Here is a 15,688-nt window from a genome sequence, read left to right on the forward strand (position 1 = left end):
ACCACCAGATGTCAGGGTGGAGCTCATCCTGACACTGCTTACATCCTCCCCGCAGCCGAGACTTTGTCGTCCCGACAAATCACACTCCCTTTATACCAACTCATTGGTTTCCTCCAAAGGGCCTCAGGAAGCCCACTTTAGCTTCCACAAGCCTGTGTGCTAAATGTATTGGCTCCTCACTAGTCACCCCAGGTGCATCATAAGTTAACCGTTTCACTGGTCTTATCACCCTGTCTCGTCTATTGAGAATCTCTGTTGCCGAAGTAAGGGGAACATCCTCTTGAGTGACGGATGGAGAGGCTTCCCTGGAGGGTCCCTCGGCTACTGGCGTAGGCCCCTGCACTCCTAGTTCTAACGCTGGAGGGTCCAAGGTGCCCAGGACATCCTCTACCTGTCTGTCCCCATTGTCCAATAACCTGTGTTTGTCATCACAGGGGGGTCTCATCAGCAGCACCGGGGTATCAGAAAGGGGCCTAAATAGTTCCGCCAATGGGTTTAGGGCGGAAAAGGGAGAACTCTCGTTTGGTTCAGCTGATCGAGACTGAAATCTTGTCTCCATCCCAGGATACACCAGGGTTGTGTCTTCCTCCTCAGACTCACTCTCAGATGTGCAGAATAGGGGTAAGTTAGCTGCAGGGGGCCCACTGTCTGTGTTGGATGGCGGCTTTGGTCTAGCACCTCTGTTCTGCCCGGCGGCCCTGCCGTGGCCCATCTCACAAGGGGTGCTTACCAATTCCCCCACAGGGAGCAAAAGGTTTCTATGCACCGTCTTTATTTGCCCTGGACCGTCTTCAGGTTTGATCTTGTAGACCGGCAGATCTCCCAGCTTTTCCATCACCAGGTAAGGTATTGCCTTCCATCTGTCAGCTATCTTGTGTTTGCCAGCAATACCCAAATTTCGCAGCAGGACTCTGTCCCCCGGCTGGAGCTCCTGCGAACGCACTCTAGCATCATATCGATGTTTGTTGCGGTCTGCGTTCTTCCGAGCCGCAGCGGTAGCTAAGCGATAAGCATCCCGCAGCTTTTCTCTTAGTCGGGATACATATTGCTGATGAGTTTCATAGCTATCTCCGTCCTCTGATACACCAAAGCACAAGTCTATGGGTAATCTTGGTTCTCGCCCAAACATCAAGAGATATGGGGTGACTCCCGTAGCATCGTTCTTTGTGGCATTGTAGGCATGCACCAGAAATGCGACATGCTGGCTCCAGGTTGCCTTCTGCTCTGGTCGCAAAGTTCCCAACATATCTAATAGGGTTCGATTGAACCTCTCTGGCTGAGGATCACCTTGGGGGTGATAAGGCGTTGTCCTAGACTTTTTAATTCCTGCTATCTTCAGCACCTCCTTCAGAAGGTGACTCTCAAAATCCCGCCCCTGATCAGAGTGTATCCGAGCCGGGAATCCATAGACTGAGAAATATTTGTCCCACAATACTCGAGCAACGGTGGTGGCCCTCTGATCACGTGTGGGATATGCTTGTGCATACCGTGTAAAATGGTCAGTCACTACTAGAATGTTTCCAACATTCCTCTTGTCTACCTCTACAGACAAGAAATCAATGCATACCAACTCCAAAGGTTTGTTGCTGGTGATGTTCTTGAGATATGCAGCCCTCGTGGGCAGAGTTTTCCTTTGAACACATCGAGCGCAAGTCTCACATTTCCTGCGAACATCTTCAGCCATTCGGGGCCAATAGAACCTACTACGAATAAGTTCCAGGGTCCTCTCCATCCCTAAATGCCCAAAGTCATCATGCAGGGCCCTCATGGCCAGGGCTCTGTACTTTTTTGGCAGTACTAGTTGTGCTCGTTGTTTTTGTAAAGGGTCAGTGGTCATTCGGTGTAGCACTCCCTGAATCAGTTTTAGTTTGGTCCATTCTCTCAATAGTAGTTTACCCTCCGGGTTAGGTGGGACAACCGCAGTTGGGCTTCGCCCCTCCCTTTTGGCAAGTAGTGTATCACGAATGTCAATATCTTGCCGCTGGGCTTCTTGCCAGTCAGCCGCATTGAGCATGGGCAAAGGAGATTGGTCTAATGCAATATAGTTCACCGAAGCAGAAGGCATGCATTCAGGGGGCAGGCCCAAAGCTTCTGCAACACATCCCTGAAAGTCTTCACGGGCCTCTGGCTCTCGGCGACTCACACTGCAAATAGCTCTCACTCCATCTGTGGGTATCACAGCAACTTCTGGAGCCTGCGGACGCCTGGACAATGCATCTGCATCTACATTGCTTCTCCCTGATCGGTACTGAATGCTGAACTCATAGCTAGCCAAGGCGGCCACCCATCTCTGCCCTGTAGCATCCAGCTTAGCACTTGTTAACACATAAGTCAGTGGATTGTTATCTGTCCACACCTGGAACTGAGCACCATACAAGTAGTCTCGAAATTTCTCAGTGATGGCCCATTTCAAGGCCAAAAACTCCAGCTTGTGGGTGGGATAGCGAGTTTCACTATCAGACAATCCTCGGCTGGCAAAGGCTACAGGTTTACATTTGCCTTCCACTTCCTGGTACAGGACTGCTCCCAGACCCTCCAAACTGGCATCAGTATGCAGGATAAATGGTTTGCTTGGGTCAGCAAAAACTAGGACTGGAGCATGAGTTAGGCAAGTAATGATTTCTTGAAAAGCCCTTTCACATCTCTCATCCCACCGTGGCCCAAATGGTGCAAAGGGGCCATTGTGTCTCTGCACAGGAGGCTTTGGGGACCTCCCCTTATTCTTGGACTTAGATTTGTTCTTGCTGAACTGATGTCCCCTGGTAAGATCATTCAGAGGCTTTACAATCGTAGCATAGTTTTTCACAAATCTGCGGTAGTAGCCACTAAATCCAAGGAAGGTCTTGAGTTCTCTGTAGTTACTTGGACGTGGCCATGTAGTGAGTGCTTCTATTTTATCAGGATCAGTACTCACACCTTCTTGGGACACAATGTGACCCACATACTTCACTGAGGTTCTGCAGAACTGGCATTTGTCAATTGAAAGCTTCAGACCATAATCCTCCAACCTATCAAGCACTTTAAGAAGTCTTTCTTCATGCTCCTCTAAGGTTCTTCCAAACACAATCAGGTCATCCAAATAAACTAACACTTGCAGTAAATTCATGTCTCCCACAACTTTCTCCATGAGACGTTGAAAGGTGGCAGGTGCTCCAGAAATCCCTTGGGGCATGCGTTCAAACTCATAAAACCCTAATGGGCAGATGAAGGCTGTCTTCTCCTTATCTTCTTCTCCCAGAGGGATCTGGTAGTATCCACTTCGAAGATCCAACACAGAGAACCACTGGCTTCCCAGCAAACAGTCTAAGGCGTCTTGCACTCGAGGCATAGTGTACTGGTCGACCACAGTACGGCTGTTTAGGGTGCGGTAGTCAATACACATCCGGATTTTCCCATTCTTTTTGCGGACTACCACAATGGGTGAGGCGTATGGGCTGCGGGACTCTGTAATGATGCCATTCGCAGCCAGCTCCTGAAGATGATGTCGCACATCTTCCATCTCAGAGAGAGCAATCTTCCTAGATCTCTCCCTGAAAGGTCGAGAGTCATGTAGTCTGATATTGTGCTCTACTCCTTTTGCACATCCCACATCCCACTCATGCAGTGAGAACACCTTGGATCTTTCACAAAGTTTCTTCCTCAGGCGATCTTTCCAGTCCTCGGACACTGGTGAATCTCCAAAGTCAAACTTTGCTGGGTCTATTGCCGAAACTGGAGTTTCATACTGGGGTTTTACAATCGACTCAGGCTCAAAGAGGTCTGCTATCTTTTGTCCTTGCTTCACAAAAATATCACGACTCGTTTCATTAGCAATCAATATAGTCACCCTTTCCTGGGCTTCAGCAGGTAGGGTTATGACTCCACTGGGGACCAGCACTCCTTCAGGGAGCTCTCCTCCCATCGGCTGCTCTATCATTGCTAACGTCCCTTTACTGCCTTTCAGACAGGTACTCATGACAAGCACTTCTTGCTCCGTCCTTGCAGGCACTACTAAGGGGGTTGTGCCCGCGTACTTCAGTGCCCCAAGCGGTAGCTCAGATGTGTCCCTTTTAGCGCTCTCAATTTTCCTATAGGCTTCAGCACAAAGCGTATGGATCATCAGGGTATTCAGGTACTGGTCCCCAGCCCGCCTTCTGCAGTAATCCGCGAGTACCTTGAAGAGACTGGAGTTGGTCCCTATCAGCACAGACACATCAGAAGTCCCTTTAGGGTCAGGGCATATTAAGGCAGCTGTGTCTACCTCTTCTCTTACCCCAGCAACCTCCTCTGGGAATTCCAGGTGCACTATGACATACCCTTGATAGGGGTATTCATCCATGCTGAGGCCACATAGGCCAAGGCCAGTCAGTGGCTGTATAGGCAGGTGCCTAAGCATCTGTTGGTAGAATGACTGAAATATAATAGTCACTTGAGATCCAGTGTCAAGCACTGCTTTACACTCCACCCCTTCGATCCTCACCATGACCTCTGCTCGAGGCCCTATCAGTCCTGCAGGGATCCCAGCTGGACAGTCTTTTCTGGGGGAATCTTCAAATCCTGCAGACCTGGGGGGTCCCCGTCCCCAGACCCTCTGGCAGCTACCGGATCTCTCCCAACTGATCCTCAGCTTTCCATACACTAAGGAGGGGTTTTCTTCATTACGGCACTTGGCAGCACTGTGTCCATCCTGACCACATCGGTAGCAGAAGAATTGACCTTTCCCCCTTCGCCTGGGGGGGATGGTGGCTCTAAGTGCGGGCTTCTCAATCGCCACAGTTTGAGGCTTCTTATTCCTAGAAGTCTTAACTCGGTCAACGGTACTTTGCAGCTCAGCTATCCGTTCCGTCAGGACCTGCATTTGTTGGGCAAGTTCCTCTCTGGTGCTCACCATCAGTACACTGGCCATTTGCAGTGGTGTTGTGCTGGCTGGCTCCGATGTTTGGGCTTCCCAAAACTCACTGGCAGCCTGCCTTTCTTCCTCCTCTCGGACCTCTTTTATCAGCTGGGAGTAACTTGGGGGATGTTCCCGTCGTTCTCTTAGCCGGAGATGAAGTAGAATCGGGTTCTGATACTGAGTTCCTCTTACAATTTGAGCCAGTCTGGTCTGATCCATCTGCTCAGCAGTCACTGCTCCCCTCATGACAGCTCTCTGAAGCAGTCTCTCCAGTCTCTGTATGTAGGCTGAAGCCTTCTCGCCCTTTTGTTGTCGGGAATTAAGGAACTTACAGTAGCTGTCTTCAGGGCCCTCTACGCTCCCAAAGTTGTGTTCAAGGGCCTCTAGGCAGTCCTTCACACTGACCCCAGGGTCAATGAGCTTCAGGGTGCGAATCACATCTAATGCTGGGCCGCCAAGGCTCTCTATAAGGCATCTTCACTTTTCTGCATCTGGTACGGCCCACTCTTGCAGCATTTCAGTGGTATGCTCTAACCAGGGTTCAAACTCCTCCTCCCCAGCAAATAATCTTAACTTACGACAAGAGTCTGACTCAGCATGGGGAAGCACAACCTTTTCCAATATTTGCCCCAGAGCTTTTGTCCAATCATCAGCCGAGGCTGCAGCCTCTGAGCTAGAAGCTGCTGAGCCAGGGCCCAACAAACCTGACATATTAGCCATTATACAAACAGTAATTTCCTCAAAATATAAGCACAAACAAAAAAAAATATAAATTGTTTCCCAATGTAGTGGATCACTCAACAGGTGCTTGCGAGGGGTACTGACCCAGGCGATCCCGGACGAGCCCCCAAAAATGTAACCCTTCTGCCCGTCAGAGTTGGCAGCAACAAGGGCCGGGTTCAATATCTAGGGGTTCCATTCCAATAACACAATGCAAACCGGCTCGAGCCCCCACCCAGTGACCTGGGACCAATATATACCACCCCCGCTGGGCGCCTCCAAGAGGCAATACTTCCCCTCTCGCAAGCACATAGTCTGAGTGTAGCAAAAGTCTTTTAATAACAGAGAGAAACAATGTGGCATTATGTTGGGGAAACACCACCAACAGGATTCATAACACAACCCATGAGCAAAAACAACCCCACCCCAGGCAAATTGGGGCATGCCCTTTTCCCTTTGGTTCTTGAGTCCAGCAACCCCAAATCACCCAAAGTCCCAAAAGTCCAATGCCCCAAAAGTCTCTGTCCCTGGTCAGGGCAGCCCCAGAGTTCGAAAGTTTATCGGCGGAGCTTTACCTCCCAATCTGGGTGGAAATGGGACAGGGGTAAGAGGCACCTTACGTGATCTGAAGCTGACCGCCCCATAGCTCCATAGCGGCGCTCCGCTCCGCCAGCCGCCCCACGAACTCCTTCGCTCAGCTGCGCTCCGCTCCGCCAGCCGCCCCACGAACTCCTTCACTCAGCTGCACTCCGCTCCGCCAGCCACCCCATGAACTCCTTCACTCAGCTCCACGGCCCACAAGCAGCTCCTGCCATCCACACACTGCTCCGCGTCGAACTGCTTCACCAGCCGTCCCGCAAATTGCTCCACAATATATCTTCAGGCTCCCCCACTACTTAACACAACACTCAGTGATTTCAGCTCTTAGGTGAATTCAGCTTATAGTAGGGGAGCCCCAGTGCTGGTGCACTGTCAGCCCAAAGTGAGCTCAGCAGCCTATAACTAGACTTCTAATGAAATCAAAATTAGCTCTGATATTCCACAGTGGAGAGAGGAGGAAGTGCAATCAGCATGTAAGGCCCTCACCAAGGGGCCCATGCCACCAAGTATTAATACTTGTCCCCAGCCTCTCTCCATTCACACAGTTTTGGAACCCATGACCCTTGCCTAGCGAGTGCTACTTAGTTGATGGTGAATCCCTCCATCATAACAAAAGGCCACGTACAGTTCCAAGCACAGTTCCCATAATCAGGGTAATAGCAATTTATTCTTCCTGCCCCAATAACAGAGACACTGGGGATCCCACAGCAGCCAAAGTGACCATTTGGGCAGCTATGGTCTCATTCTAGGCGTGGTGGGTGTGCCTATGCAAATGAGATCGGCCCCTGAAGTTCTTTTCCACAACTTGCCACACCTCACCACCAGATGTCAGGGTGGAGCTCATCCTGACACTGCTTACATATATAAAGTCAGCTCCCTAAAATTGAACATGGCTCACAAGATAAATCAGCATCTTGACTCAAAATAAAAACTTTCTCACTACCTCTGCAATTATGCCATGAGAAACTCCCCTGTAGGTCAGCTGCCAGTAGGGAGCTCCTGGGTACATAGCAACTATAGGAGCCATGTTGCCAAGAAAGCTGGAGGGGTAAGAAAAAAGGAATGATTGTGAAGTGGACAGGCTAGAAATTATTGCAGAGATTGAAATTTCCTGTCCCCGTTAGAGGATTTTCCTATCTAGGGAATCTAGACCTATCATATTATGAAATACTTGTAGCAGTGGTGAGCTGGAGCTGGTTCGCACCAGTTGGCTAGAACCGGTTGTTAAATTTAGAAGCCCTTTTAGAACCGGTTGTCCTGCGAGGCGCCGACTCCATGGGTGCTCCGGGGCTGGAGCACCCATGGGGAAAATTTGGTGGATACAGAGCACCCACTGGCAGCTCCCCACCCCGCGCCCAGCCCCAGCTAACCTCCACTCCGCCTCCGCCTCCTCCCCTGAACGCGCCGCCCCGCTCTGCTTCTCTGTCCTCCCCCCCGGCCCAGCTTCCCGCGAATCAGCTGTTTGCGCAGGAAGCCGGGGGGCTGAGAAGCAGGTGGCGGCTTCGCGCTCAGGCCCAAGGAGGCGGAGCAGAGGTGAGCTGGGGCGGGGGTCCACAAGGAGGGCCACCCACGCCACAGCAGGTAACCCGGCGGGGGGCCCAGGAGGACCGCTCCCCGCCCCAGCTCACTTCCACCTCCCTGGGCCTGAGCGTGAAGCCGCAGCCTGTGTCTCAGCCCTCCCTGGCTTCCCGCACGAACAGCTGATTCGCGGGAAACCGGAGGGGGGGGCAGAGAAGCAGAGTGGGGTGGCGCGTTCAGGGGAGGAGGCGGAGTGGAGGTGAGCTGGGGCCTGGCGCGAGGCGGGGAGCCGCCGGTGGGTGCTCTGCACCCACCAAATTTTCCCCATGGGTGCTCCAACCCTGGAGCACCCAGGGAGTCGGCGCCTAAGGCGCCACTTTTGATGTGATCAGTGGGGGGAGTGGCCGCTCCTGTTGCTCCCCCCCAGCTACGCTCCCCTGCCCCTAGGAGCCAGAGGGACCTTCCGGATGCTTCCTGGGAGCTGCCCCAGGTAAGCACCGCCAGGACTCCCCACCTCACCCCGGCAGGTGCCTCTGGCTCTTAGGGGTGGGGTGGGCAGCCACTACAGTGGCCCACGAGCCCCTCCTGCCTGGTTTTGGGGGTAGTCAGGGGACAGAGGAGGGGGGTAGTTGGGGCAAAGGTCCCGGGGGGGCATCAAGGAACATGGGGGGGTTGGATGGGGCAAGAGTCCCGGGGGGCCGGGGTGAGCCACAACCCCCTCGTGGGGTGAGGAGGGAACCGGTTGTTAAGGTTTTGGCAGCTCATCACTGACTTGTAGACAGTTATTCTATTTCCCCCTTCCTACCCATTCCTTAGTGCTAAACTATATATATAGTACTTTTCCACCTAAGACCATTCCTCTTCTCTCAATTCCCTCCAATGTGCTGACTAGAGCTGGGCAAATGTTTTCAGAATAACAGTTTATTTGCTGAAAGCTGCAGTTTTGGGTTATGTGGTGTTGTGGGGTGGCTTTCTCTCAGTATTTCCTGTTGAAGCTGTTCCACTTTGTATAAATAATTAAATATTCATTTGACACAGGGACTGGCACTCCCGCCTTGGCAAGTGTCCTAACCCCATGTTAGAGTGCTCTCCATGGTGCAGTGAATATTTAATTATTTATACGAAGAGGAACAGCTTCAAGAGGCGAGACTGAGAAAGATCCACCAAGGATACCCTATAGCCCGGCACTCATTTGCAGTATGGGAGATCTCTGTTCAAACTCCTGCTCCAAATTAGGCAGAGTGAGGACTCTTCCCATATCCCATGAAAGTGCTCTACCACAGGGGCATGGGGCGGGGGCACTATCACCTCCTCGTCCGGTGGTTTTTGTGAATGGCATTCCACATTTCCTTTTATTTTAATAAAAAAGCAGCTAAAATCCCCCCACTCAAAACAAAATATTTTATTTTACCCAAATCATTTTTTCTTTCACTAAGAAACCAAACAAGTTTTCATTTCATTTGATGTGAAGCACATTTTTTTTCAGTTCAGCCAGCAAACTAAAAAAATGATGATTCGTACAGCTCTAGTATTAACACGGTGTTTGCACTGAAGTGCCCAGAGAAAATTCAGTCAAGTTGCAATCCAACCAGTGCTATTTAAAATGGGACTGTCCCCTTCCTTGTTTGTGGCGTGATAACTCTGTGTATACAGCCCAAAACTGCATTTTTTTGTCACAACATTACCTTTCAAGCTCACATTTAATTTGCTTTAATCATTATCAGTTATTTTTGTCCTCTCACTGAATATGAAATTCAATGGGAATTGCATGCTGGCAAGGTTGTTTTGCCTTTTGTGTTGACTTGGAGGCCTTGTATAGATTATCTCCCAAAAAAGATTCAGTCTATTAAAGTAAAATGTAATTTACACAAAGGATTACCGCATAACAAAATATTCAGATGTTCTGTTATATGCCATTTTTCATGTTATATGCCAGTTATTGTTTTCATTAAAGAAAATAATTCTTGGCAGCACTAAGTTCCCCAGCACTCCTCAACAGGTTATAAAAATACTTTGTTGTATGATTTTTCAGGACTTAAGCTGATAACTTGTAAAAAGCTATGTTTGGGGTAATGGTGGTATTCACAGTTAGTGGGGAGTTTTAATGGTAGGAGCAGCTTCAGTACCTAATTTTTTATGGATATTTTAAATCTGTACATATGACAGACTGTAGCAGCTTGACAATTCCAGTAAAAATGATCTAAGCATATCACACAAACACTGAAATCCTGGCTGCAGCCTGTACTACATACCCTCACTGGGAATGTAGTAATGACTTAATCACATGTGGGGATCTAATGCTGAAGATAATTAGGCTTCTCTTACATGAGGAGAAAAAAATTTAGTCACTGGGGGTTTAGAAGTTTTCTGCACTGCAGTTAACACCCTGCAAAACTGGCATTAAAATATGAAAGCCATACTAGCTAACATTTATAATTTCTGTATTTCCATTCTTAAAGTAAAACAAAAGTGTCTTAAAGTAAAACATTCACAGCCAGATATATACTGTACTTAAAAACAGCAGTTGCTGACCTATCATAACCGTACTGATCCAAAAAGCAAACTGCAGCGCTAGACACAGATGGTAAGATTTAAAAGCTGGTTAATGAAATAAAGTTGAAATTATAAAGTGTGTGCAGGTCTGGCTGTATATATACCCACACACACATGCAGTTCACACTTACATACATTGGTCATCCAAAAGTCAGCATTTACCAGCAATTACCACATCAAAGCATCTGAGATACTACAGTGAATTCATATTTTAAGTTAAGCAGAATACTGCTGTGTCTCAGATACAATAATCAGGTAATTATTGGTAAATACTGTTTTTTAGGGTGACAGCTGTATATGTGATATGTTTTATTACTGATAGTATGTACCACATATATGGAGGTGGTATCTCTGTGATTAATTGCATTCATCATGCACCTTTACCTGCCACTCTTTTCACTAATCCCTGTATTTCAGGACTATTTCTATTACTAGAAACCTTTGAGCAGCTTCAAGCAGCCACCATTTTTTAACTCAGTCTGCCACATAAATGTTTTCTTGTTTCCCTCACACAGGTAGAATTGCCACTCTATCCCATGCTAAATTACACTTGCGATAGGCCCACGCTGAACAGTCCTGGAAGGCTGGACCAGTGACAAGTTTAAGATTTGATGTCTTACCACCCTTCAGGGCTACAAATCATTGTAAAGGGGAGATTCCCAATAGGGCCAAGCACTTTCTTCTAGCCATGAAAGATTCAGAGACACTTGTCTGGAAATGAAAATCATGATATTTTGATGTATAAAATATTATTTTAGGTCATTTACATTTGTATTGTGGGCCCTGCAGAGAGGACACTAGCTCCACAATGAGCTATCCCAAAAAGGAGTTGGGCTGGGGGCTTGAATGGTGGAGAAAAGCTGGCAACGTCCAGTTGGTTGCCTGCACTGATAGAGGTGCTGGGACATCCTCCATCTCCCTTTAGAGAGAGAGAGAGGTTCTGAAATAAACAGCTTTAACCCCTGAAAAAGATTCAAGCCAAAGGATTTCTGAAGATGCAGAGGGGGAAGGTGGAAAGTGTCATATTGTGGTTCTGAATTGGTTTGTCTGTTTATAGCAGCTTCATTGCAAAGACTCAAACATGCCACAGTATGTAGATCCATCTTACCTTGTTTCATGCAAAGTAAGGTTTTATGTGAATTGGGCAGCTGTGAAGCACAGTCTATTTTAAATTAATTATTTAACCTGCAGCTTGTCAGACATTCTGGTTCACATTCTTGGCCATCGTAGATGCAAAGGTTAAATGTAAGGTGTCGTATACACTACATTAAATTAGTCAGGTTTCTTTCTTTGGTCTCTTCAGACCCCATTTTCAAAGGAGAGTGCAACACATGTACCTGCAAAAATGTCCAGATACTGCAAGAACCTGCGAGCAAACTAGACTATATTATTAGTAATAATAATACTTTGTTCTTCTATACCACGTTCCATCTGGGAGTCTCCAAAGTACTTTGCAAAGCACTGTACCCAATGACTGGAATGTAACGCCAATATTTAAAAAGGGCTCTAGAGGTGATCCTGGCAATTACAGACTGGTAAGTCTAATGTCAGTACCGGGAAAATTAGTTGAAACAATAGTAAAGAATAAAATTGTCAGACACATAGAAGAACATAAACTGTTGGACAAAAGTCAACATGGTTTCTGTAAAGGGAAATCATGTCTTACTAATCTATTAGAGTTCTTTGAAGGGGTCAACAAACATGTGGACAAGGGGGATCCAGTGGACATAGTGTACTTAGATTTCCAGAAAGCCTCTGACAAGATCCCTCACCAAAGGCTCTTACGTAAATTAAGTTGTCATGGGATAAGAGGGAAGATCCTTTCATGGATTGAGAACTGGTTAAAAGACAGGGAACAAAGGGTAGGAATAAATGGTACATTTTCGGAATGGAGAGGGTTAACCAGTGGTGTTCCCCAAGGGTCAGTCCTAGGACCCATCCTATTCAACTTATTCATAAATGATGTGGAGAAAGGGGTAAACAGTGAGGTGGCAAAGTTTGCAGATGATACTAAACTGCTCAAGATAATTAAGACCAAAACAGACTGTGAAGAACTTCAAAAAGATCTCACAAAACTAAGTGATTGGGCAACAAAATGGCAAATGAAATTTAATGTGGATAAATGTAAAGTAATGCATATTGGAAATAATAACCCCAACTGTACATACAATATAATGGGGGCTAATTTAGCTACAACTAATCAGGAAAAAGATCTTGAAGTCATCGTGGATAGTTCTCTGAAGACGTCCATGCAGTGTGCAGCGGCAGTCAAAAAAGCAAACAGGATGTTAGGAATCATTAAAAAAGGGATAGAGAACAAGATGGAGAATATCTTATTGCCCTTATATAAATCCATGGTACGCCCACATCTTGAATACTGCGTACAGATGTAGTCTCCTCATCTCAAAAAAGATATACTGGCATTAGAAAAGGTTCAGAAAAGGGCAACTAAAATGATTAGGGGTTTGAAACGGGTCCCATATGAAGAGAGATTAAAGAGGCTAGGACTTTTCAGCTTGGAAAAGAGGAGATTAAGGGGGGATATGATAGAGGTATATAAAATCATGAGTGGTGTGGAGAAAGTGAATAAGGAAATGCTATTTACTTGTTCCCATAATATAAGAACTAGGGGCCACCAAATGAAATTAATGCGCAGCAGATTTAAAACAAAAGGAAGTTCTTCTTCACCCAGTGTACGGTCAACCTGTGGATCTCCTTGCCTGAGGAGGTTGTGAAGGCTAGGACTATAAAAGGGTTTAAAAGAGGACTAGATAAATTAATGGAAGTTAAGTCCAATAATGGCTATTAGCCAGGATGGGTAAGGAATGGTGCCCATAGCCTCTGTTTGTCAGAGGGTGGAGATGGATGGCAGGAGAGAGATCACTTGATCATTACCTGTTAGGTTCACTCCCTCTGGGGCACCTGGCATTGGCCACTGTCGATAGACAGGATAGTGGGCTGGATGGACCTTTGGTCTGTCCCAGTATGGCCATTCTTATGTTCTTATGTTGTGTTCTGTTCTTAAATATTAATTAATAGGCTCACAACCATCATTTTCATTTTTGAGTTAAGAAAGCTAAGGCACAGAGAGGCTAACATCCAAATGTTAAAAAAATGGCCTCTAAGTTTGGATATTTCCTTTTATGGGTGTCCATCTTTAAACAAAAAGAAAAGGAGGACTTGTGGCACCTTAGAGACTAACCAATTTATTAGAGCATAAGCTTTCGTGAGCTACAGCTCACTTCCTCAGATGCATATCGTGGAAACTGCAGCAGGCTTTATATATACACAGAGAATATGAAACAATACCTATTCCCACCCCACTGTCCTGCTGGTAATAGCTTATCTAAAGTGATTTCCAGCACAAATCCAGGTTTTCTCACCCTCCACCCCCCCACACAAATTCACTCTCCTGCTGGTGATAGCCCATCCAAAGTGACAACTCTTTACACAATGTGCATGACAATCAAGCTGGGCTATTTCCTGCATAAATCCAGGTTCTCACATCCCCCCACCCCCATACACACAGAAACTCACTCTCCTGCTGGTAATAGCTCATCCAAACTGACCACGATATGCATCTGAGGAAGTGAGCTGTAGCTCACGAAAGCTTATGCTCTAATAAATTGGTTAGTCTCTAAGGTGCCACAAGTCCTCCTTTTCTTTTTGCGAATACAGACTAACACGGCTGCTACTCTGAAACCCATCTTTAAACAACTAGATCTGAATTTCAGAGGTGCTGAAATTGAAGTGAATGGGATCTTCAGGTGTTCACTAGCTCTGAAAACCAGACTGTAAGTTTGTTGAACCCTCAAAAAACTAAGGCACCCATAATAAGAGGGCCTTTTGAAAAGCTGGATTTTACATGACTTGCCCAAGGTCACACCGCAGGTTAGTGGCAGAATTGGGGCAAGAAGCTAGACCTCCTTAGTTGCAGTTTTCAGATCAAACACCTAGACCATACTCCCTTCCAATTAATCTGCCCAGACACTGTTGCCTATTTTGCTTGCCAAATGCCTTTTAATATGTACAGCAAGGATATCTGAAGCCACAATAGAGAACAGAGTATTTTTGTGGCCCACTTGGAAATGTAACCCTTAATGTTTGGATATGTTCATTGCAAAAGACACAAACTCAGTCTTTTTTCTATCTTAGTAAGTGCGATGAAACTTAAATGAAATGAAAGAGGCTATGTGTGATCTGAAGAACACACTTCGTGATCTACCAGTGTCAGAAATGAAAAATAGTCACCTGGTGCATTTCCTCCTTTTTTGTTGGGAGTTATGGAATGCAACTGAGTAATCTCATTGATAATATGTATCTTATTCCACATGTTCAATATGAGAAAAATAATAAATTAATCAGTTACAGTGATTGAAGTAAATCAGAAGATTAGTGTGAATGTATTATAGAACTGTAAGCATCCAAAAAGGTACATGAGATTGATTTGGGTGTTTGTAACTGTGTTTCAGAGGTTCTGCCAGGATGCAAAAGATCTACAATACTGTGATGTCTCTTACTGCTTTCAGCTGACAAATGAAACTGTCAAAGCTTTTGCCTTTAACTGCCACCAACTTACATCCCTCAACATAGCTGGATGCCACAAGGTAGGTACAAGAGCTGGGAAGGGTAGTTCTAGAAATTCTATTACATAAAATGAAATAATGTATCATTGAGACATTTGACTTGCTGATGTCCACATTTTGCAACCATCCTATAGCTTTATTCTTCAACATTAAAAAAATTAACTATGTTATATATAATAATCACCAATAATTAAAACCAGTGAACTAACAGTGACCTTTGGAATATTGATCTGGTCACAAACTTTCAAATGCACCTAAATGATTTAGGAGCCATGGTCCCATTGATTTTCCATACGAATTAAGCTCCCAAGTGCCCAAGTCACATTTGTAAATGGGACATAGGCACCTAAGTCACTTAAACATTTTGAAAAATGTACGTATAGTTAGTATATTATTATCTGTGTGTGCATATGTTACTTGTGAGGGAATTCTGTGCCAAAACATTTTCAATTATGCACACAATATTTTAAAATTCTGCAAAATTCTGCAAATTTTATTTGTCAATAAATAAGTGTGGCTCAAGCTTGGCAGTGGGGAGCACAGGCCACTGGCTGCATTGAGGTGGGAGATCACCCTGAAGCCCACACCTCCCCCGATACAGAGACTCGGCAGTGAGGCTGCACCTGACCCTAACACAATGCAAGGGCTGGGCCTGCCCCAGAAATGCCCTGGGCGCTGTCCCTCAGCACCAGGTGTACCAGGTGTGGGTGGACAGGCTCATCCCAGCAGGATCCAAGTGTGAAGGGACTTAGTGTGGGGGGATCCAGGTGTGAGGTAAGAGGTTTCTGTGTGGGGCAGTCTTAGTGTGGGCAGCTCAGTGGGAGATCTGGATGCACAG

The 15,688-nt window shown here is 46.5% G+C and overlaps 1 protein-coding gene across 4 annotated transcripts in view; it reads left to right on the forward strand.

Annotated features, from left to right (window-relative positions):
* The window catches only part of FBXL13 (F-box and leucine rich repeat protein 13), a 197,825-nt gene that overhangs the window by 172,283 nt on the left and 9,854 nt on the right, over nucleotides 1-15,688 (forward strand). For all 4 annotated transcript variants that reach the window (XM_084630203.1, XM_084630205.1, XM_084630204.1 and 1 more), the window contains one exon: nucleotides 14,737-14,871. In XM_084630203.1, coding sequence (XP_084486329.1) covers nucleotides 14,737-14,871 — 135 coding nt within the window. The remainder of the gene's footprint in view (nucleotides 1-14,736; nucleotides 14,872-15,688) is intronic.

Source organism: Lepidochelys olivacea (assembly GCF_965140295.1).
Source record: "Lepidochelys olivacea isolate rLepOli2 genome assembly, chromosome: 1".
NCBI lineage: Eukaryota > Metazoa > Chordata > Testudines > Cheloniidae > Lepidochelys > Lepidochelys olivacea.